Below are 23,908 nucleotides of genomic sequence, written 5' to 3'. Positions count from 1 at the left end.
CGGGATATTTAATGTATAATCCAAATAAATACTAGTCTGATTCAAAAGAAACAAATAAGTAATAATTACTTGTCAAAAAAAGACAATAGATGTTTGACCCATCCACTGGCAGTCAAACCCAAATAATGATAATCGCTTTCTTTCCCTGTCATCAATCTTTGACTTTTGACTCTTTCTCCCCACTCCCTCTTTTATCCGTTACGATCTCGCCACGTGTCGCTTCACCTCTCTCGCATAACCCCATAACAACAGATATCCGCCGTTGGATCCTCCCTTTTGCTGTTATCTGGGTTTCGTCTCCGTCTCTCTTCTTCTCTGTTTCGATCTGTTTTTTTTTTCTCTCTCTCTTCGATTAAACTGAAGAAAATTCGTAAATTAAGGTTTCTTCTAGAGTTCACTGTGGGTGGATACGATGAAAGCTTCGATGGGGATGCTGAGGAGATTAACATCGCACAAGGTCGACGCGAAGGAGAAAGGAGAGCTCGTCGCTACAGCGCAGATTGACGAACTCGATCGAGCCGGGAAGGTAATCTACGGTGGAGATTTTAGCAGGGTTTTATGCTGTGTAGGTAGTTAATTTTGGAAAATTCAATCGAGTTTAGCTTCTAGATCTGCTCTCGAATATAGGTAGCGAATCCAATCAATTAGATTAGATTTGGGGGTTTAGAAACCCTAATATCAAGAATATAAACACGTTTTATAGAAATTATTTATTACAATTGAATAAACACTGTTTAGCTGATTGGTGATGTCTCAGGATATGCAAGACATGAGAGAATGCTATGATAGGCTTCTCGCTGCAGCTGCTGCCACCGCCAATAGTGCTTATGGTAAAGAAAGATCCAACAATTCATGTGTTTCTGATTAATATGGGAATGATCTTTTTAACTACTTTTCAGAGTTCTCTGAGTCGTTGGGAGAGATGGGTTCTTGTTTGGAGCAGATCGCGCCTCATAACGACGAAGAAAGCAGTAAGCTTTTTAGAATTTTTACTTTCCTTATGAGCTGTATTGTGTAACGTTGTTTTCTTCTGTAGGTAGGATCTTGTTTATGTGCGGTAAAGTTCAGTTTGAGATTCAAAAACTTCTTGACACTTATGTAAGTAAAGCTGTTTGGTGCAAAACACAAACTCGAAAATTCTGTTTATAGGAAGAACTTATTTTGTTACTGTTTTTACTCTTCAGCGAAGTCATATATTCAAGACCATTACGTCCCCATCAGAAGCGCTTCTCAAGGACCTCAGAACTGTTGAGGTATGCTATTTTTTGCTACTCATGTTATTGAAGATACTCTCTTCTTCTTCTTTTTTTAACTCTTTCTTCTCTTTACAATTGAGCAGGATATGAAGCAACAATGCGATGAGAAGAGGTATGCTTATTTCAATAATGAAGTTTTGGTTTGGTAAACTCTTTGTCTTAAACTACTTTACCTGTAAACATCTCAGAAATGTGTTTGAGATGTCGCTCGTGAAAGATAAAGGAAGGTCTAGAGGAAGTAAAGGAGAGAGACATATTCCTCATGACTCTCGACCTGCATACAATGAGTTCCATGACGAAGCAACGATGTGCATTTTTCGATTGAAATCTCTCAAGGAAGGTCAAGCTCGTAGTCTCCTCACACAAGCAGTCCGTCACCACACTGCTCAGGTAAATGATTAAACTCAGTTACTATTTATAATGATTCATTTCTTATGGAAATGTGGTGTTCTCTTATGATTTTCTTAGATGCGTCTGTTTTACACTGGAATGAAATCGCTTGAGGCAGTAGAGCGTCATGTAAGAGTTGCTTCAGAGAAACAACACATCGACTGTGATCTCTCTGTTCATGAGAATGAAGTGGAAGCTGGTGAGGATGACGATGATGATGATGATGGTGATGGCCAAGAAGGAGAACTCGGTTTTGCTAACAGAGCAAATGAGCAGAGGGTAGAAGCTGCTTCTCTCTCAACCCGTGATCACAGAATGACTAGCCATTCAGCTCCGTTGTTCCCGGAGAAGAAACCTGATTTATCAGAAAGGCTGAGACAAACGAATCCATCTTCCAATGCTTACGTGTTACCGACACCAAGCGATTCAAGGTACTCAAAACAAGCTTTAAACCCGAAGCCAGCAAACCAAAGCGCCGGAAACATATGGCATTCATCTCCTTTAGAACCGATAAAAAGCAGTAAAGACGCAGAAAACAACAGCCTCTACGCCCGTCTCCCTCGCCCTTCCACTACGGACGCGCATCAGCACCATCAGCAAGCAGTAAGACATGCATTTTCTGGACCGATCAAACCTTCTTCATCAAAACCCGCCGCCACCACCGACGTTTCCTCAGGCGTATTTCGTCCTCTACCAACTCCTCCTCCATTACCCCAACCTCATCTTCATTCATCAGGCTCCCCTACCGCTTCACCACCTCCTGCTTCTCCCAGGCCTAACGAGCTTCACGAGCTTCCAAGACCACCAGGCCAATTTGCACCACCTCCAAGACGAGCCAAATCCCCTAGTCTCGTTGGTCACTCGGCGCCTCTAACCGGATGGAATCAAGAAAGACACAGCACTGTCACCTTTGCTCCTCCGTCCACTTCAAACATTGTGCCCTCGCCCCTTCCGGTTCCTCCATTGGTCGTTCCTCGAAGCTACTCTATACCTTCAAGAAACCATATAACCGTTGCTCAACGAGCTGTAGAAGGTAGCGAAGATAGAGTAGCATCCCCACCGTTAACACCACTGAGCCTCTCTCGGCCACTCGAGTCCAGGGGAGTCGCTCAGACCAGTCAAATTAGAGGTAAAACGATTGTTTCAAACGCCATTTGTGCGTTTACATGAAAATATTTGTTTTCAAAAAAAAAAAAATCACATTGTTTGAACTGCATAATTCATAAGTGTAGAGTACCTTGCTGTGGATTTATTGAGACCTCTATAGGTTATTAATTATCTTTAGCAGGAGTAGGAGAGCTGATCGAGCGATGAAGCTGCCCGGTTGTAGAGAATCAGAGATCGCCATAAGTGAATACAGTAGTCGTATATGCAATTATTCTTTAGTTGCTCAACTCTTGTTTTTTTTTTCTTTCCATTGTAAATCTGAAGAATTTATCCCCCTTTTCATTTTTAATCCCTTCAAATTTTTCTCTTTAATACCAATTAGGGTAAATTAGCAACAATAACCATAAAAATAATTAAGAAACTAACCTTGAAAACCTAACTAATGCACACATCTCTTTGTTTCTATTTTTTTTTCTTTCATCTTCCTCGTAATATAGCCATTTTTGTTCTTTTCACGTCCATTTTCATGGTTTCTTATTTTCCACGAACAATACCAACAACAAAGAAACTACAGACTGAAGTTGTGTTTAAGTGGCTATCATCTTTGGGTCGGCTTGTCCAGAGCTTGACAAATCAGATATTCTCTCATGTCTGTTCTCGTTTGATCGTGTGAGCAATTGAGAAGCGCACTTTCTAAGACACGGGATGTCTGTCCATATGGATCGATGATCCTGTGGAAATCAATCGCAGGTAAAGGAGATGATCCTCCATGCAGCTCAGAACGTTTCCCTGAGGTCTTCCTTCTTTTCTTTCCTTATTATGACTAGAAATTTTGAAAAGGACTGTTTGTTCAGGAGCTGAAAGAAATGGAGAAGCTGACGAGAGCGAAGAAAAATGATGGAAGAAGCTTCCCGACCTTTACTCTCTCACTCATGCAATCGTCTAGTTTAGGTATTCGTAAAAGGTCAGAGGATATGATTATCGTCGACATTAATTACGCATTTTGCATAAATATTGGTGTTGGTATTATGCTAATTTTAAAAGAAAAAGTACATCTGTATTGGATGGAATGGAAGGGAATCATTATCATCATCTCTCACGTGATGGGCTTATTCTGTTGATCCACTAGTATGTGGGCCCATTACAAATGGCCCACGAAGAGATCAAGAATGGGAAACAGAGAAATGGTAGGAAAAAAGCTCATCCCAATTCCCAACAGCTTTCTTTGTCTCTCTCTCGTCCTTTCTTGTCATTTTTTTTAATTCTAAAAAGAAATTAATTCTCTCACATTTTCATGTTCGGTGGAGTCGCATTGTGTCAATAGAAAAAAATAATTTAAAACGGTAAGGTAAAGTACAAAAAGAAAGTAAGAAGAAATGCCTGCTAAATTTTGAGTTTGTAATCAAAAGGAACGAAATGGATATTATTAAGGAGAAAAGAAATAATTAAAATCGCATCTCGAGAAAATGTTAATTAGAAGCGATGATAGTAGTAATGGCGATGAGATATTGGGATTTGTTTATAGACAGAGACGAAAGATAAAGGGTGGGAACAAAAGAGCTACACCTCCATCTCAGCTTCTCTCTCTCTCTTACCCCACAGCGCAGAATCTTAATTAAGCCTTTTGGACTCTTCTTCTTCGTTTCGATTTCTGTTTGATTCCTCTGATGAATCCGTCTGATCCATTGCTTCATCGGTGCGTCTTTTCATGATGTGGTGGAGATTATTATTATTATTATTATTATTATCTCGGAATGTTTTGCGATTTTCTGTTTCTGCGTTTTTTTTCCTTACGGTGTCGTTTACGATGATGATGATGATGATGATGATGATGATGATGATGATGATGATGATGATGATGATGATGACCTGATTTTTGTTTTTTGTTATAAGAATTTGTTGATCATCAGATTGATTTATTAATGATCACAAGTTTTTTTGAACTGCTACAAAACTGCAGATGATGATAATGTTTGATCGCTTCACTTTATTTTTCTTGTGAAGATTTTGTTGGCTGTGTTCGTTTGATCATTTTGTAGTTTGCCCATTACTTTACTAACGTGTGTGTTCTTCTGCTGATGATGTTTACACTGACAAATCAATCATTGAGGATGATTCTGGTTTATGAATCTATATTGTTTGATCCTTTTACTGATGCCTTTAAGCTTATGAGTCTCTCAAAACGACTTTGTCAATGTCCCTATTGTTTTTGATATGTAATTGATCCGTTTTCTCCTGTCTTATTCGTTTCAGGAAGCATTGAACACTGTATCCCTGACAGCTTCCGACATAAACCACTGTCAGAATAAAAATGTTGAGTGTTTGGTTTCTTTCTTGTATGCAAGCAAATATGCCTGTGACTGATTCGTAGTTCTATAATTTAAATTTGTTCTGCGCTAGAGATAAGTGGTCGTCAGTAGTATTGTTACCGTAAATATTTGGTAGTTCGTTAGGAGCTTTCAGATAAAATAGGGATTTTGGAAACTGACATCTCCCAAGTTCCAATAAGGCACCCTCAGGTGACTATCTGATAAAGTAGTACGAGCATTGCTGATGGGTCTGCCACAGACTGCTTCAAGTGAACAATCCAGTGAAGCTTCTTCTTCTGCGCCAAGTTGCAGCCTTTCTCAGAGTCTGCCTGTCTATGCCACTTCTCATGATTCAGAAAGTGATGGAGGCATCTCCTCTTCCATTGCAGAGTTTGATAGGAAAACATCATTGGAGCCTCTGGAGTTCACTGATGATCCGTGTACATTGCACGGATCGACTATCTATGCTGCTGATAAGGTTAGCTCGAGTCTATCTGGAGCTAGAAGGATAGTGGGGTTTGCATCAAGCCAAACTAGCTCACTAGACAACGAACAAACTAGTGTAGATATTGGTGGAGCGTTGGTCAGGAAAAGAGTACTCTCTCCTCTGAATACTCTCTTCCCTGTAAAATTCAGAGGTGACCTGCTTGATATCAGCTCTAGTAACCACCACCAACAAATAAATTATTCTGGTCTTGCTAATGGGTTCCGTGATTCTCTCGCACAAGATTACACAAAGTTTAACCTCGCTGGTAGGTTGCATCTCTCTTCCACCGCGTCAAACAGTGGCAGACTCTCGTCCATGGTCTTCACTGATGGTCCATTATTCGACTCTATAGACCTCCACCGACCCACAGAAGGTGAGGTTTGCTTATATTCACCAGTAGTATATGACACATCTGGTATAAAGCCATGTGATAAGGATATATCTGTCTCTCCGCCGCTTTCTCTCTCACCACTTGGTCCGAAGTTTTCTGAGAGAATGAAAGCTCTAAGAAGTGGCCCAAACGGGAAGATAGTCGAAGAGTTAAGGAATATCAGTGAAGAAGCAGAACTAAGTGTTGACCGTAGATTGTTTGATGATGCATATGCTCTAAGGAGAGCGTTTTCAATGGAGAGAAGTGTTGAATCAGCTCCTTCATCTCCATGCAGAAGGTTCATTAGAAGCTTGAGTGGACGCCCCATTCAGAGGTCATTGGTTGGTTCTTTTGAGGAGTCACTATTGACAGGAAGATTGTCATGTGGGACAACAAATCAGGTTCTCTTCTTACTTTTAGACTCTGATACTTTGATGACTCATTTTGAATAGAAAATAAGTTTTTGTTGTTGCCTCTTTTCTTACAGAAGATTGACGGTTTTCTTGCGGTTCTTAGTATTGCGGGGGGAAACATATCTCCAAAATCACAGAAGCTTCCATTCTCAGTAACCAGTTCTGGTGATGATTGCTTATTGCTATATTATGCATCCATAGATCTCGCTGGAGGAACTAAATCGAACAATTTCTGGAGCCAGAAGTTGAAAACAAGTCAAATCAGGTTTGATAGTCAGAGCTCCAAGAGCCAACTGCGGATCCCCATGAAGGGTCGGATTCAACTGGTATCTCCCTTCTCTTTCTCTTTCTCTTTCTCTTTTGATATTATTCTGCATCTAGTATAGATACTTTTGGAAGTGTTGCAATAGAGATTTGACAGCTGAAGAAGGCAACTTAGTTAGTCTTCCAATCGTGATCTGAACAAATGTAGTTGTAATCCTTCACAAATTTAAACTGTTTCTCAGTGTTGCGAATAGAGAGTTTTGAAAAGCTCTGAATGTTTTACTCATGATATGAACTGCTCTTGTGCAGGTTCTTAGTAATCCTGAGAAAACACCTCTTCATACCTTCCTCTGTAACTATGACTTAACTGATATGCCAGCCGGTACAAAGGTAATACAGAACATAAAAGATTACACATTTTCTCGTGCCCTTTCAGAGCAAACTCTCGGTTCTTTTCGCTTCCAGTTTCAGAAATTATTATTTGTTTGTTCTGAAGAGTAATAGTATAGCTTCTAGGAAAGCATAAGGCCTAGAAAAAAAACTCGTTGCTTAGCGTTTTGAACTCATTGTTGCATGTTGTGTTGTATCGAGAAGTTTAAGTTTAAATTTTACTTTTCTTTTGTTGAACTGGGTTTTGTTGGATATTGTACAGACTTTCTTGCGCCAAAAGGTTACTCTGGGATCATCTAATCCAACCAAAGAAGCAACGCAAGAGAAGACCAGAGAAGCCACAAGCTGTGAAAAAGAAAAGTCCAGTAAACATGGGAACAAAAAAGAATGTGAAGGATCTGATTTGTTCAATTCAGTGGAAGGAGGAGATTCGTTACACGAAAGTGGGAAAAGTTGTATAAAATCTTCCAAAGAATGTAATAGCGGTTCTGGTGCTCTACGGTACGCTCTCCATCTAAGGTTTATTTGTCCATTACCCAAGAAAGCTTCAAAGAAACCTGATGAAACCAAAACTACGGAGCAAAAGAAAGACTTGGATGAAGATGGGAAGAGGAGATTCTATCTGTACAACGACTTGCGAGTCGTGTTTCCTCAACGCCACACAGATTCTGATGAAGGAAAGGTACGTACGAGATTTGCGTTCTTGAGTCTTGATCATCATTGTAACTTTGATTATTCATGTGTCCTTTTGTGTTGTTGTAGTTGAATGTGGAGTACCATTACCCAGACAACCCAAGATACTTCGACATCACAGACTAAGACTTTTAATGGTTTTGTTCCATTACTGGAACCTATAAAATAGGTACAACATAACCATAGTATATTGGAATTATGTAAATAATCAAAAGCGAGAATCATTTCAGAGATCAAACGTCGGAATTTCAGAAGAGAAACCATGTGAAGCCTGATACATCATCCTTGGCAACAATTGTCTGTAGGGATCACCCTCTCTTTTCATTTTCAAGTAGGCAATGCATTGTTCAACCTCAGACTTGACTTGCAAGTAAAACTCCTGAGCCTTGTCTTTGTCTTTTAGCTCTTGTTCCTTGCCTGCCACGAACATAAAGTGTTCAGATCAGTGATGATCTGAAGTAGAGATCAACATCTAGAGTAAAGCATATATGAACCTGCTGTTTCAATTGGTTTCCCAAAGTAAAAGTAGAACCGCCCAGGGATCTTAGGTACAAGTCCTGGGAGATAGCATATCTGGTTTCCAAGTTCGGTCTCATCTCCTTCCCTAACAGTTTTTGACGTTCAAAATCAGTTCTCATCATGAGTTTTTACTTGGATAGTATTATTAGTCAGAATGAGAAAACATAAAATGAAGAACCTTAAGTTTCCAGCTGGCTTTGTTGCCTCTGCCATGTAATCCATGCAATCCTTTAAGATAGGGATGTTTCTTTGATCATTGGCATCCAGGACAAGCTGAGAATATCATCCATTGTACCAAACCAAGTTAAAGTAGAGTTTAGCAGAGCAGAGACAGAGAGAGAGAGAGAGAGACATTAATGCTTCTTTTGCTAACACATCTAAAAAAATCCTTACATGGCAGATGTCGTCTTCTCCAACAACACCAAATGGGACAATCTTGGCTCCAAACTTAGATGCAACTCTCACGAACTCTGGTTGCTCTGGCCAAAACAACTTGTATTCTTCACCCTGCAAAGTCTCTCTCTCTCTCTACATGTTAATAGAAGTCTAGGAACACAAACTTTTATGAGAGAGAAAGAGAAGCACCTTTCTATGAAAAGATTCACGGATACCACCAGGATACAAAAGCGCATGAGACTTTGACTGCAGTAGTTTGTAGATATTGAAGTTGGAGACAGGAACTGCACCCACCATCTTATATTTGTCCAACACCTGTGGGTCGACTAACCGATCATCTTGGATGTTCCACAAAAGCATTGGATGTGCCAAACCACGCAAGTGAATGTTTCTCTCTTTCAAGAATTGGGTTATCACTGGAACTATCTCTAGTCCCAATAACACGTGATAGCCAACGTATAGTACAGGCCCTTCTGAAGGTATACCTTCAAGGCCCCTCACACGTTTACCGTTTGCTAATGTTGATAGATATACAGGTGAAGTAGCATCTATTAAGAGCCTGAAGAACAGAAAAAAAATTATCATTCAGTATTGGCTATAACATTGTAATTTGATAGACTGATTTGTTTTGTTGAGCATTTTTACTTGTGGTCGTCTACTAGTTGCTTTAACTCATATCTGGTAAGCATAATGTAATCTGAAATGTGATCATGAGATTTCCCACGGCGATAGAAACAAGTACATTTGATGATACTAACCAGATCTACACTGTCCTCCTAACATAAGATATAGTTGTAGTTAGTATCAATCTTTTGACTCAAAGGACCATCTTCCTTATGTATTGAATGGAGAGAGAGATCACTTACAAAAAAGAGAAAGTGTCCATTGTCTTTAAGCTTACGGACAATACAGTTTGGCAATGTGCGTGAGAATCTGTCAATGTCTGCTTCATTCAGCAGCCATTGATCACGTCCACTGCAAATGGTCATAGCAACATATTCACATTACACCTAGACATCTCCTTGCAAGTCAAAGATTTTCTGAATACTTTTTGGGGGAACATTTTGAAAAAGAGAAAACTTAATAGACCTGAGAAGTATCAGTGTTTCAGCTCTGACCGCGTGTATGTGAGTATTTACAGACGCAACAGCAGACTTAAGCAGTTCCATCTTCCAGAGAAGTGTGTCCTTAGGGAAGATCCTACTCAAAGTCTGAAAAATAATATGTTTTAATGATGTTGTCAGAGATATTTTACTGAAAAAACGCATTGATCAATGAGTTTCTAAGAAGGTGTTTGTACAGGAAGATTAGCTGAAACTGCAAAGAGATCTCTTAGAATCCCTCCACCTAACACTGCAGTCAATGGATCGCCTGTGTTATACCAGAGGAAACAATATAAAAACTCAGCTAGTGTGTAATGTTTCACTTGGAAACACTTAATCAACAGCATGAAGTCAAGACAGAAAATGAGAAGAGAACAAAAGTGTACCATGCTTAAAACCAAATATTTCTCCCAGTAGCGTAGGAACACCATCTGGTAAAACGTTCAGCATTCCTACTAGAGGTTGTGACATGAGGTTGTTGACATTTGTGGCTGCAACAAACAATGCCTACGATGATGTACATGATGAATGACATGTTAACGACAATATAAGACTCAACTTTGTACCTGGATTAGCCAATATCAAGGTAAGATCGATATTAGGATTCCTAGCTGCAACATCTAACGCAAGGCACGCTCCAATAGATTCTCCAACTAAATATATAGGTCTATTTGGGAAACGATAGCTCTCCGACTTAACTGTCCCCTCAATAAGTTGGACCAAGTCTGAAACACACAAACAAAAAGGCTTTATACGCAATAGGCCTATCTTCTCGGTTAACAAAGGATGGAGCAAGAGAAGGAACCTTTAGCAGGACTTCGGTCCCTGACCGGAATATGAAGGCACCATACATCAAAAACCCTACTCAAAGACAACAACAACATCATAAATGTCAAAATGAGGTATCTCAAGATACAGAGATACCATGTTCTTGAAGTTGCAAGATTCTAAAGAAGTGGAGAATTTGAAGTCACGCACTCCCCAAGTTTCTTGTGGTGCCGAATGAGCCCAAGTCCAGTACCATCAATACCTACAAGGTTTTTTAGTTTTTTTTTTTAGCCTTTCAGTGTTCATGCAAACGAGATTGTCTATATCACAGAAACTTATTATAGTTCATTCAAAACTGATTATGCTAGGTTTAAAGTTTATCAAACTAATGTGGCCTTATAGTTGTTATTAAAATTACCAATAAAAAAGAGTACACAAAAATGTCTATGGTCTAGTTCAAAAAGATCATTAGCTTCTCTTGCTTAACCATAAAATCTACACAGAGTTTTATTTTGAATGATTGTTTTTTATATATAATCTACATCTTATATATATGGTTTAAAGCCAAGGATTGACGTCCTGGCCATAATCATTAATGAAACTGCTTTCATGTTGCCATTATAGCGATATGGCTGGTCTGGTGAGGAATGAGGATACACCATGTGGGGTCAACCCCAGAGACAGAAACCAAATCCAACCATAGTTATCATTGAGATCTCCTTAATTAGATATTGTAGATGTTTAAAAATGACAATAATATCCGGTTTTCTTACATACAGTTCCGGTATCAAAATAAATATTCTCTCGTTTTTATTAGAAGATGTTTTAAAATTATGCATATCAATTAAGAGAACACTAGGTGATAACCCGCGCCCTGCACGGAATAAATAGATTTCAAAATATTAACACTTTTAATTTGTAGACATAATAAAAGTTAAAGTCATAGCAAAAAAATACTATATGTTATAAAGTAAGGGTTAGACAAAATTTAATATGGCAATCTAAATTAAGCTGCGAAAATTTTGTTTAAAAATTGTATATTTGTTTGCATAAAATAAATTAAAAATATAAAATAAAACGAAACATAAACAATAGACTAATAAAATATAAAAGAAACAATGTCTTGAATGGTTTCAAATCGGAAACAGAGTTAAAGCCAACCGTTTGATTGCTTGAGAGAATGTTTTGATATGAGCAAAGTCGAGAAGAAATGTGTGGTGAGTTTTCTGAATTATAGAAGCCGTATATTTATACTAAAAAGGAATAGCCGTGTGGTCATATGGATTCGAAATAATGGTCGTAACTAAATCGAATATTACACATAACTTGCGCTCCAATCTTAGTCAAGAATTACTTTAATATTGTAAATAGTTAAAGCAAACTTCCTTTTATCAATCGCAATTGAACAAATTCAAGAAAGTTCATGATTATTAATTGATTACAATAATTTGAACCTTAATCTACGTTCCTTATATACAAAAGTCAAGTCCTCGCAAATCACGTATTATTACCATCAGTTTACCAAATTTGTAATTTAAAAATATGTTAAAAGTTATTAGAAGTTTCCTTTTTCCCAATCATCAATCAATTTCGTTCTTGCAAATAACTTTTGAATCATGGGCAATTTGCTCCGCCATTATTTGCATTATGCAAGTTGGCGTTAAAATCTTAATTACGATAGATCACCTAAGGTAAGTTTTTATATGTGTATGCCAGAAAATCGTATTGTACCTTAGTTTCTACAATCGCAATGCGGAGATCATCTAACAATTTAGTGAAACGGGGCAAGTATATGTCATATGCATGGTTCTTCTGTTTCACTATTTTAAGAAAAAAAGTTTTTTTCTTGATATATTTTTAAGAGAACAAATATTTTTTCGCATTTTTAAGAAAATCAATCACTTGAGCATGTATTGATCATCAAATAATTTTTAGGATTTTTCAGAAAACAAACTTTGGTTGATAATTGCACATTAATTTTTCGCATCTATATTCATTTTGAATAAAAAAAATTAGACCACTACGTATGTCAGTAATGTTTTTGTATTGAAACAAATTAATGAAAAAACTTCAGTCAAGGTAATTAACATAATTTTAAAATCTTTGATGTAATACGTAGAACTTCGGTTAAGGTAACTAACGCAAAAAATAAATGATAAGGTTTGATGTAATACATATCAACGTATATATGTGACAAATGTAGACAAAACAAAGGTAATTATAATGTTTTGATCAATGGCATGTTGTGTAATTACTCTAGTTAACAAAGGGGTTTTAAATAGAATAGGTGAGAGAGCTTGTGGAGTTGCCACGTAAAAAATGGCACACTTGTAATAAACACATGAACTAAAGGTTATTTATTTTTAATGCTCCTCAAATAATAAGAAAGGGATGTCTGGGATTAGTCTATGGGTGCCTACTGTTTTTTTTTTTTGAGTTTTAGTCGCCGGCCAGTTTGATCTAGAATTGTAAGAATACTTTTGATTGACAAGCGTTAAAAACAAAACTTAAGAGAACATGTAGTAAAAAATATTTTTAAACAAAAGCATCACTAATTTATCTACATAAGTGTGGAAACATTGTAGCCTACTCACTACAAGAAAACACACCGAATTCCGACGGAGATTTCGACGGACGCCAAAGGCGTCGGACAATTTGGACGGAATTCCGACCGATTTCCGACGAAAACAAAAAATCTGAAATCGTCGGAATTCCGTCGGCTAATTCCGACGAATTTCCGAGAAAACAATGTTCGTCGGAATATTCCGACGACTTTTCGACGACATTCCGATAAACAATATAACCGTTGTAGTCGTCGAAAAGTCGTCAGAATATTCCGTCGAATTTCCGACGATATTCCGATTAAAAGATATAACCGTTATGGTCGTCGGTATTCCGTCGGAATTTTCCGACGAATTTCTGACGAACCAAGTGACCGTTGCCGACAAATATATATGACTGTTTTATAGCCGTTTGAGATTGGAAAATACCGACGGAATGCTTTATATCTGTCGGTATTCCGTCGGAAAGTCGTCGGATGTCCGTAAGCAATTTCCTATAAATGCAACCCCTCCTCATTCAACTCATTCACACCTCATTCTCTCTTCTTTCTCTTTAGTCATAACAATTCCATGAAAATCATGTCTTCAGGAGCTTATTATCGTTCGTGGATGGATAAACCTCATTTGGATCCCAACACCAATTTGCTTACGGAAGAATACGTTCAAGGGATTGGAGAATTCATGAGGCTTGTTCAACAGCAACCGGATGCAAAAAGTGGTATGTTAAGATGTCCCTGCTCTACTTGCAATAATAATAAGGTTATAAAAGAATTTTATGTTTGGACTCATTTGTATATGAAAGGGTTTTCACGTAATTATAAAGTTTGGTACCTTCATGGGGAAACTGGTTATGAATATGGTAGTACTAGCGAACTTCAGCCTGTTAGTGAACTTCAGCCTGATATTAGGTTAGAAGAACCTAGAACGGATATAGATTATGGTGTAGGTACTGAGCAGATGGTACATGATCATTATAGAGGGGAAGAACCAAATCCCGAATCTAGGAGATTTTTTGATATGTTAGATGCAGGAAAACAACCTTTGTATCAAAATTGTAGAGATGGTCATTCAGTCTTATCATCTGCAACTAGATTAATGTGTATTAAGACATACTATAATTTGGCTGAAAAATGTATGGATGCGACAACTGATTTTGTCAAAGGTATTCTACCTGAGGATAACCTTGCATCGGGTTCATACTACGAGGTTCAGAAACTTGTAGCCGGTCTTCAACTACCGTACGAAGTGATAGATGTATGTATTGACAACTGCATGATCTATTGGAGAGCGGATGAGACACGAAATGTATGCAAATTTTGTGGGAAACCTCGTTATCAGGAGACGAGGGGAAGAGTTCCGATCCCGTTCAAAAGAATGTGGTATTTGCCTTTGACGGAAAGATTGAAGAGGTTGTATCAGTGTGAGCGCACAGCAAAAGCAATGAGATGGCATACAGAGCATTCCACAAATGGTGAGATTAGACATCCTTCAGATGCGAAGGCTTGGAAACATTTCCAGTCAACATATCCAGAATTTGCGGAAGAGAGAAGAAATGTTTATCTTGGATTATCTACTGATGGTTTCAGCCTGTTTGGAAAGCATGGAAGACAGTATTCTCTATGGCCAGTTATCGTGACCCCGTACAACTTACCGCCGAGCTTGTGCATGCGACGAGAGTTTTTGTTTCTCTCAATTCTCGTCCCCGGTCCAGATCATCCTAAAAGATCACTAGATGTGTTTTTTCAACCACTGATATATGAGTTGCAACAACTATGGGCGCATGGTTTTGAGACATACGATGTTTCGTGCAAAGAAAACTTTCAGATGCGGGCAGTACTTATGTGGACAATAAGTGACTTTCCAGCATATGGTATGTTATCTGGATGGACAACACATGGGAGGCTATCATGTCCATATTGTCAAGATGACACAGATGCTTTCCAACTAAAGAACGGAAGGAAAACGTGTTGGTTTGACTGTCACAGACGATTTCTACCACCTGATCATCCATACCGCAGGAGTAAAACTTCGTTTACGAAGAACAAGCAGGTGTTTGATTTATCCACCTGAGGAAGTTAGTGGGGAAGATTTGTTGAAGCAGTTTAGGGATTTTGATGCAGAAAGGACGCCAGATGTAGGTGGACATGAAAACATTCGAGTCAGTGCGGTTGGAGAGCTACATAACTGGCACAAAAAGAGTATTTTCTGGGATCTGCCATATTGGAAGACTCATCTATTGCGGCATAATTTAGATGTCATGCATATTGAGAAGAACTTCTTCGACAATCTGATGAACACAGTCCTTAACATCCAAGGTAAAACGAAGGATAATTTGAAGTCAAGGTTGGATTTAGTCGATATCTGTGATCGTTCTGAACTTCACGTTGATGAGAACGGTATGGCCCCTTTTCCCATTTATCGGCTGGATGGTGCTAGAAAAGAAGAGTTCTTTGATTGGATTACAGATAAAGTGAAATTTCCTGACGGATATGCATCAAATTTGGGGAACTGCGTTGATAGAAGCGAAGGAAAGTTTAGTGGCTTGAAGAGTCATGATTGTCATGTAATTATGCAGCGCCTCCTCCCGTTTGCTTTTTCAGCATTATTGCCACGTAATGTTCATGAATCAATTGCAGGGATAAGTGTTTTCTTCCGCGACTTATGCAGCAGAGTAGTGACTGAAGAGGGTATTAATAATTTGAAGACAAACGCACCAGTCAGCATGTGCAACCTTGAGAAGATATTTCCTCCATCATTCTTTGATGTAATGGAATATCTTGCTATTCATCTCGCAAGAGAATTGGAACTTGGTGGTCCTGTGCAGTACAGATGGATGTATATTTTTGAGCGTTATATGCATCATCTGAAGAAGATGGTCAAAAATCAAAGCAGGGTGGAAGGATCTATAGTGGCACATGTGATCAATGAAGAAACTGCAATCTTTGCTGAAAATTATTTTCCACCAGAAGTGCATACAAAACACCGAAGACCTGCTCGGCATGATGACAGAGGGGAGAGAGCAACATATCATGTTACTGTCCCAAGCATGTTCAAGGAAATAGGATGACTTAGTGGAAAATTCACGAAGCGCAGACTTACGGACACTGAGCACGCTCATTTGCAAACATATTTGCTCACCAACTGTGAAGATGTTCTACAATATGAGAGGTAAAAATATTTTTTCATTTACATTGTTAGATTAATATTCAATAAATTTATTTCATATTGATAATATTTTTGTATATAGTGTATATATGGCGGAGTTGCGTATGACTCACAGGCATGCAACAGAAGATGAGCTTCAACAACTTAGAGATAACGGATTTGCTGTGTGGCTTCGTAGTTATGTGAGTCATATATCATATTACCCTATGCAAATGAGTAGTTTAAATTTAATATAAACTAATTAACTTTTCACTCATATATGTTTTTAATTTGTAGGTGAATGATGGTTTGGCCAGAGGTTTTGTGTTCGATGATTGGATACGCGAATTTGTGCAGGGATCAAACTATGTGGTCAAATCATATCCAAAATTTTGTACGCGAGGATATGCATTCACAAGGAAAGGTCATTCTAAGACAACATATGATGCTGGTGTTTCATCTTCTTCCGGTGACGATGTCTACTACGGCAACATAAAAGAAATATTGGAAATCCAATTTCCTGGAATGGTTGGATTGCGTTGTGTAGTATTCTATTTTGATTGGTATGACACCACCCCAGATAGAGGAGTGAAGATTGATGCGTTTGGTGTTACATCAGTTCATTCGCGGCGGAAACTTCAATACTATGATCCCTTCATTCTTGGTTCGCAAGCTGATCAGGTATGTCAATCTATTCATAATTTTTTACCAATATAATTAATTAATGTTATATATTTTACTAATATTTGTATAATTGATATGTATAGGTGTGTTACATCAGTTCCCCTCGGGTGACGTACAGAGATGATCCATGGGTCACTGTAACGCAAATCAACCCAAGAGGACGAATGGATGGAACTTCTGATGATGATGAACCATTGCAACCAGAGTCTACCAGCAACGCCCAGGCAGTTGAAGATTTGGCAAATGTTGAACTCGTTGAGGATTTGACTGAGTTTGGACTTGATGTTGTTGTACATTCGGAGCCAGAAGCTGAGGTTGGGGAGTTTGATGAAGATTCAGAAGATTCGGATTAGTTTTTTTTTTTTTTTTTTTTCTATTGGTCCGTCGGAAATCCCTCGCAAAATACCGACGAGATAGCGACGACAAAGAGTTTCATTAAAGTCTGGAAATGTCCTCGGTAATTCGTCGCAATATACCGACGACATTCCGACGAACTCGCCTAGTTTGTCGGAATGTCGTCGGTATATTCTGACGAATTACCGAGGACATGTGTTTTTAAAAAATTTCCAACATAAAAATCTATAAATTTATATGCCAAAACTATGAAAATAATACATAATAAGTGTTTAGTATAGTATTAGATCGCAACCGTTCAAATATAACAATTCATTAAAATATTTATGTATGCATATCACATGTTTTCATAACATCTCATCTTAACACTCATATACTTATACAATCATATTCATCTAATCTTACACTACAAAAAATGTTGTTGTATAAATTCGTGTTATAAAAACATTTCTATTGTTAAATCTTTATGCAAATACTATATATATTATCAAAGATTTGGATTTTGCTTTTAGAAACTTGTAATCAACCCTTAAACACTAAGTCGTCGGAATTCCGTCGGAAAGGGTCGTCAGTATTCCGTCGGAATATACTGACGAACTAAATTCCGTCGGAATTGTAATTTACCCGGGAAAATCAAACCGCATGAAATTTTTGCGAACCGCCAATTGGTATATATTTAATGATACCGACGGAATACTGACGAACCCGTGTCCGTCGGAATTGTTAAATATAATTACCCTTCTTCTTCCTTCTTCGTTATTTCCGCCTCCGGCTCTCTCTCAATTCTCTCCACGATTTCTCTCCCTTTCACGGCGATTCCGTCCGTTCTCGAGCCCCCATCACCGGCGAATCATCTTCTCACCCTCATATCTCTTCCCCAAACCCCAAATCATGTAAGAATCATCCCAACCTTGTTTTATCCCAATTTTTTAGGGTTTTGGAAGTTAGATCTCGGATTTTAGGTTGTTTGATTGAAAATTTTAGGATTGAATGGATAGTTTAGGATATATAAGTTAGGATTGTTGTTTGGATTGTTGTTTAAGTTTTTTTTTTGGAATTATTTTGTGTTTTTGTTAAAATTCAAAACGTTTTACTGTTTTTAAAACGTTTTTTGATTTTTAAAAACGTTTTTCAAGTTTCCAATAATAAAATATGTATAATAAAACGTTTTTTAAAAATTTTAAAAATATTTAACAACATTTTTCTATAATTATAAAATTTTAAAATTTTTTATTATACATATTTATATATATATATATATATAAATCATGTATAATAAAAAATTTTAAATTTTTATAATTTTTTACAAATTTCCAGTAATAAACTATGTATAATAAAACATTTTTTAAAAATTTTAAAAATATTTAACAACATTTTTCTATATTTATAAATTTTTTATAATTTTGTATACATATATATATATAAATCATGTATAATAAAAAAAATTTATAATTTTTTATAAGTTTCCAGTAATAAACTATGTATAATAAAAGGTTTAATTGTTTTTTTTAAACGTTTATAAAACCTTTTGTAAATATATAAATGAAAACATTAAAAATAGAAATGATTTGAAAAGATTTTTGATGTATTAATTTTTTTTTTAGGTCCGAGGATGTACCCCGCCCCGCAGCCCATCTTCGACGTAGTTCGGTGAGCAGTTCCCGTGCATCGGGATCATCTCACGAACAAAACTCGGTTCCCGCATATATTCCCGCTCCAGCTCCCGCTGCCCCCTCCCGCTGCTGCTCAACAGGATCCGGGGGTCATGCCAGTTGATCTATTGGTTCAACAACCAGGTCGAGAGCATCTCCCGGTTCTCCATCCCAACCCACGACGAGGACATAACACTTGGTTAGTATTTTTTTTAATTTGTAGTATTATGTTTTTTTCCATTAATTAACTTGTTAACTAACTTGTATTTTTTTTAAAGGTTCACCAAGTCGAAAAATGGCATTAGCAGGAGCATCAACCAGATGATGTACTCCATGCTTCGTTTTGGATATTCAAAGTGGAGTGTGATTCCTTTCGAAGAACGAGAGTTGTGGTTTCGTCAGTTTGCGGTAAACTCTTCATTTTTTTAAAGTATTTACATTTTTTAAAATATATTTACTTATTAAATTATGTTTGTTTTGTAGCAAGAGTTCAACTGGCACTCCGATCTCACGGAAACAGTCCGTAAGAAATTCAACGAAAAGGCCATGGACTCTTATACGAAGCAGATAAACGCGTGGAAGACAGTTTGGCAGAAGAACAAGAGGCCACGGTTCATCAACGGGACGGTGTGGGAGCAGTTGATAGCTCATTGGGAGAAGGAAGAAACTGCAGAGACGTCTTCTAGGAACTCCAAGAACCGGAAGAGCGATCGTGGCGGGAAAGGTATGTATGTGCACAACCTCGGCGCTTGCTCTATGTCTACTAAGGAAGATGAACTTGTAAGTTTTTTTTAATTATTTATCTTTATATTTTTTAAATAAATATTTTATATATTCCTTGGCTAATAATGGCGGTTTTTTAGATCGAAGAAAATGACGGTAATCCCGTTGATCGTCTCCAACTCATTAAGGTGGCTCACACTAACAAGAAGACGGGTCAAATTCAGGATCTCGTGATCAAAGGTGTCGTTGATTTGGTGGAAGCTGAAATAGCAACTCAATCTCAGCCTCTCTCTGATGACGGCGATTCTACGGGAGCTTCAACCAACTTGTCCCTATTGCAAATAAATGAGATGGTTGAAAAAGTAATTTTTTTTATTAATATATTTTTCTTATAATGTCGATTACTAATTTGTCCATATTTACTAACTTTAAATATTTTTGTAGGCGGTTCCTAAAAGGAAAGGATGCCGTTTAGTTGGGTTGGCCCGCCGTGCTTCTTCGTATCCGGCGTCTTCTTCGCAAGCTCCGTATGCCGATCCCATGATTCTCGAGGAGCTACATGACAAAGATGAACGGATTGGGGCATTGGAGGAGCAGAACACCACTATCCTTTCTGAGAATGCCACTATCCGTTCGGAGAATGCCACTATCCTTGCTGAGCTGGCATCCCAGAAGAAGTTCAACGCCGAGATAATGCAGAAGCTAGATCGTTTGATGTCTTCGAGTTCTTAGTTTTTTTCAGCTTTTTAAAACTGTCTGAATGTTTTTTTTTTCGTTTTGCATGAATTTTAAATTTTCTGAATGTTTTTTTCTATTTCGGTTTGTATGAATTTAAATTCTATAATATTATTAGTTTTAAATTTCAGATTTTATTTATTTATTAATTAATTTTTCATATAAAAAATATATATAAAAATGCAAAATTAATTCGTATTAAAATTAACATATTCCGACGAACTAAGGCCTCGGTAAATACCGACGGACTATGATTCGTCGGTAAATACCGACGGACTAATATTCGTCGGAAAATACCGACGAATGAAGAGTCGTCGGAAAATACCGACGAATGATGAGTCGTCGGAATTTACCGACGAATCATAGTCCGTCGGTATTTACCGACGAATCATAGTCCGTCAGTATTTACCGACGACTCATAGTCCGTCGGTATTTACCGAGGCCTCAGTTCATCGGTATCTTCGGAGGATCCGTCTCCGTCGGTATATAGTTTTTTCGATGAACTTTGGTCTCGTGTGTCCGCATCGAAATATTGTGGGAAGTTCGTCAGAATGACATTTCTCGGTATTCGTCAGAAAGTCATCGGAAGGTCTGACGAAATTCCGACGAATTCTTTTTTTCCGACGAAATGATACCGACGAACGCCTTCGTCAGAAATTCGTTGGAATAGGTCTTTTCCGACGAATTTCCGACGATTTCGGCCATCAGAATCCCCCTGTTTTCTTGTAGTGACTGGTTAAGGTTTAAAGGTTTCTACACCCAAGTTTGGGGTTCAAATCCCAGACTATGCAATTTATTGCAGATTACAGGAAATCCAGGTTTCAAGTCCCGGAGAGGACGGTTTATTAAACAATTATGCAGACTACAGAGGAAAGGCTTCTAAGGGATCTTCAACATGGTGCAAGTAAATCTGGCCAGGCGTAGATCTTCATAGGACGGCTCAGGTGATGCAGTTAGGCGTAGGTCTTCATAAGACAGGTAGTATTGTCGGTTGTCGAATCGTCTATGTAATCTTTCCCATATCATAATTGTAGATCATAATAAATCAGCTTTAAAAAAAATTTATCTACATAACTATATTAGTAATTTTACAATCTTCTGAATATAAAAATAAATTATTTTATTAATAGATAAAATAACATCTAATTTGGTATAATTTTGTAAAACATAATTTATAACAGGAGAAATTATTAGATAAGGTGGTAGAAGATTCAGAGGGACGAACCAGGTATGAAAAGGAGTAGAGGAGAGCCTTGAGCCTGAGAGCTACACTCCAACGGAGAGAACCAACGAGGCGGACCACCATCATCTCCCACGAAGTCTCTCGCTTCCTCCAAGAAGTCCGACAAGCTCTTCTCCAGATCAGGACTCGCCGTCTCCGCTCCCGAATACGGATTATCCACCACCTTGGCTACCGTCGCCGCTCCGTTTTCACACTTTCTTATCCGTCGACCACCTGCATGAGTCTTCGACGCTACGGCCTTAACCGCCTTGACTCTATGCGGTTGTCGTAGCGGGTTTGACTTCGAACTGCTGAAAACCGCGTTGGAGAGTCGTCTTTCTGACGAGACGGGAGAGAAAACGGAGAAGGAGCCAAGTAGTGTAACCTCCATTGGTGAGAAGCTGGAGAGAACCATGAGATAGTTTACGCAAAAGAGTTTTTTGCGTTTCTCTATTTGTTGAAAGCGAGAGTGAGAAGGACAAACGCATTCATTCTAAGAGCCAAGGACATGAAATAGGACATGTTGTGTGTGTTCTGAAAACTGTAATACTCCCTTGTTCTGGTTAACTAGGTGCTGAGACCCCGCGCAAGGGCGGGACTGGTTACTTTGGATATCGGTGGAGCGGTATGATTTATGGAATGTTGATGTTTTTTAAGATTTGTGCAAATTAAAGAATAAAATTTATCGGAAGTAAGACAACAAAATTGATCCTAGCTTTTGACGATTAACTCAAGTTAGAGACATCTCTCAAAACGGAAAGAAAATTCAAAAAGTATAATTAAGGTAAAATATAGAGAATGTAAAAAATGCATAAACATGAAACAGAGAGCGTAGAACAACGGAAAGGAAAAGAGAAGAAGATGAAGAAGCTTACGTCAGGTATATGAAATTAAAAAGACAGATATTGTGACAGCACAACACCAACTTATTTGGGGATCCATATCAAGTTATCAACGCTGTATATATCCGTTGTTTGAATAAATACTCAAAGTTTCAAACTATTTGCATTACAAAATTATTTTGTTTTTTCAAAATACACATTGTTTGCTAGTACTTGTTAGGGAGCTCAAGGACCGTAGTAGCATATATTAAAGCTACATTAATCTTCATCGCTAAGATCACACATTGTCTACATCCTCAACGTTAGGATATTCCAAGTAACACTTCTCCTCGTCTTCCTCGTCACGGGTTCCATCTTCATCTTGTAAACTCCAAGTAACCATCTTCCAAAATGCAGCACTCCACTTCTCTTCCCTCTTCAGGCTTAGCGGTGGTCTGTGACAAAATTCAGCCGTTGGATTGAAACAGAGTTCTTATATTGGCTTTGTGGTTCATAAGAGTTTCAAGAATGGTGAAACTGGAAGCATCGTGGCGAGTGGCTCCCCTTCTAAGGAGATCAGCCCCCTGTGTAAAATAGTTTAACAAAACATAAAGATTAAAATAGTTTAACAAAACATAAAGATTAAAATAGTTTAACAAAACATAAACGAAGGTTGACGTTTTTACATTATGAAAAAGTAATTGTGGGTTTAAAATGTTTGGGCTCAAATTGTGTTGGGCTCTATGTCTAAAACATGATTTGAACTTAAAAACTGAAAGTAAAAAAAACGTTAGGTTATCTTTCTTTTTTTTTTCTCCGTCGTCGGGACAGCATCACCTGTGGGATCCCTGGCATGATTAGAGCTTAAGTTTGTGAGATTGGGGAGCGATAATAGTGTGATGTGTTATTGAAGAGGAGTTTACTTACATCAGTTAGGCTTCGTCCGCATCATTCCATTGTCGTTGGTCCTCGGGTGCTTCGTCGTCGTCGGAATCTACAAAAGAAAAGGTTTTTGTTTGTTAAGTAAGATGTCTTTTATTTCTTTTAGATTTTTTTTTTTTGGTAAAAATATTTCTTTTAGATTCGGTTGCTAAAAACATAATTCATTCAGTTTTTCTGTTTTGTTTGGAGATTGCAGGGATGAAACCGTAGATCACAGAATCCTGTAAGAAAAACAGAGAAAAATCATTAGTTGTTCATAAAAAAAACCCATAGACAAAACCAAAACAAAAAGATGAAGACACGTTTCATATATGAACAAAAAATAAGCAAAGGAGAGTTAAAGTGATAAAAAAATAAGTTAAAAAACAATCATCACCAGTTCATCAAGGAGGAGAATGGTGATGCCCATAAACTCTCCATTCTTGTTAATGTTCCTGAAATCCTAGAATCGGATGAACCGACCAACAATGGACTGAGTGGACCTTCCAAGGCGGAGAGTGTTGAAGGTGGAGTAGGGAACGGCGGCTGAAGCGGCTGGAGCAGCTGGATAAGTCATTTTCGTGACGGATGTAAGAAAGTAAAGCGATCGGAAAACTGAGAAAGAA

At 37.9% G+C, this 23,908-nt stretch overlaps 4 protein-coding genes across 11 annotated transcripts; 3 read left to right on the top strand and 1 right to left on the bottom strand.

The window, feature by feature from the left end:
• Positions 1 to 261: 261 nt before the first annotated feature.
• On the top strand, positions 262 to 3,141 carry LOC103854283 (uncharacterized protein At2g33490). Of its 3 annotated transcripts, none has more exons than XM_033285881.1 (9): positions 262 to 526; positions 758 to 830; positions 900 to 971; positions 1,037 to 1,098; positions 1,185 to 1,253; positions 1,340 to 1,368; positions 1,445 to 1,646; positions 1,725 to 2,775; positions 2,932 to 3,125. In XM_033285881.1, the coding sequence occupies exons 1-9, from the start codon at positions 413 to 415 to the stop codon at positions 2,958 to 2,960; spliced, it is 1,701 nt and encodes a 566-aa protein (XP_033141772.1). In that variant the 5' UTR covers positions 262 to 412; the 3' UTR covers positions 2,961 to 3,125. The 3 variants fall into 3 exon arrangements, with proteins under 3 accessions (XP_033141772.1, XP_033141774.1, XP_033141773.1); XM_033285883.1 differs by having other exon boundaries at positions 263 to 526; positions 2,914 to 3,141; XM_033285882.1 differs by having other exon boundaries at positions 263 to 526; positions 2,935 to 3,125.
• A 232-nt stretch (positions 3,142 to 3,373) lies between these two features.
• LOC103854287 lies at positions 3,374 to 8,187 on the top strand. Of its 3 annotated transcripts, none has more exons than XM_009131219.3 (7): positions 3,374 to 3,503; positions 3,608 to 4,449; positions 5,007 to 6,320; positions 6,407 to 6,658; positions 6,906 to 6,986; positions 7,249 to 7,668; positions 7,749 to 7,956. In XM_009131219.3, exons 3-7 carry the CDS (start codon positions 5,307 to 5,309, stop codon positions 7,803 to 7,805), a joined length of 1,824 nt encoding a protein of 607 aa, XP_009129467.2. In that variant the 5' UTR covers positions 3,374 to 3,503; positions 3,608 to 4,449; positions 5,007 to 5,306; the 3' UTR covers positions 7,806 to 7,956. The 3 variants fall into 3 exon arrangements, with proteins under 3 accessions (XP_009129467.2, XP_018512369.2, XP_009129468.2); XM_018656853.2 differs by having other exon boundaries at positions 3,448 to 4,449; positions 7,749 to 7,848; positions 7,910 to 8,187; XM_009131220.3 differs by having other exon boundaries at positions 3,448 to 4,449; positions 6,410 to 6,658.
• On the bottom strand, positions 7,795 to 23,908 carry LOC103854286 (acyltransferase-like protein At3g26840, chloroplastic). The gene is made up of 15 exons (XM_009131217.3): positions 23,680 to 23,908; positions 21,544 to 23,524; positions 10,676 to 10,727; positions 10,503 to 10,558; positions 10,264 to 10,422; positions 10,084 to 10,188; positions 9,895 to 9,965; positions 9,684 to 9,805; positions 9,461 to 9,569; positions 9,240 to 9,370; positions 8,784 to 9,153; positions 8,592 to 8,705; positions 8,377 to 8,471; positions 8,174 to 8,283; positions 7,795 to 8,096 (listed from the first exon to the last, which is right to left on the bottom strand). The coding sequence occupies exons 2-15, from the start codon at positions 21,953 to 21,955 to the stop codon at positions 7,906 to 7,908; spliced, it is 2,097 nt and encodes a 698-aa protein (XP_009129465.2). The 5' UTR covers positions 21,956 to 23,524; positions 23,680 to 23,908; the 3' UTR covers positions 7,795 to 7,905.
• LOC103833840 lies at positions 10,759 to 17,447 on the top strand. 4 transcript variants are annotated; one of them, XR_004455675.1, is made up of 3 exons: positions 10,762 to 16,194; positions 16,274 to 16,373; positions 16,468 to 17,447. XR_004455675.1 is itself a non-coding variant. In XM_033285884.1 (2 exons), exons 1-2 carry the CDS (start codon positions 13,597 to 13,599, stop codon positions 15,094 to 15,096), a joined length of 1,416 nt encoding a protein of 471 aa, XP_033141775.1. In that variant the 5' UTR covers positions 10,759 to 13,596; the 3' UTR covers positions 15,097 to 17,447. The 4 variants fall into 4 exon arrangements, 1 of the variants encoding a protein (XP_033141775.1); XM_033285884.1 differs by having other exon boundaries at positions 10,759 to 13,744; positions 13,829 to 17,447; XR_004455674.1 differs by having other exon boundaries at positions 16,274 to 17,447.

The sequence above is a fragment of the Brassica rapa genome, chromosome A02 (assembly GCF_000309985.2).
Source record: "Brassica rapa cultivar Chiifu-401-42 chromosome A02, CAAS_Brap_v3.01, whole genome shotgun sequence".
In the NCBI taxonomy this organism is placed as follows: Eukaryota; Viridiplantae; Streptophyta; class Magnoliopsida; order Brassicales; family Brassicaceae; genus Brassica; species Brassica rapa.
Note: the sequence above shows the minus strand (reverse complement) of the source record. Positions and strands in the feature narration are given on the sequence as shown.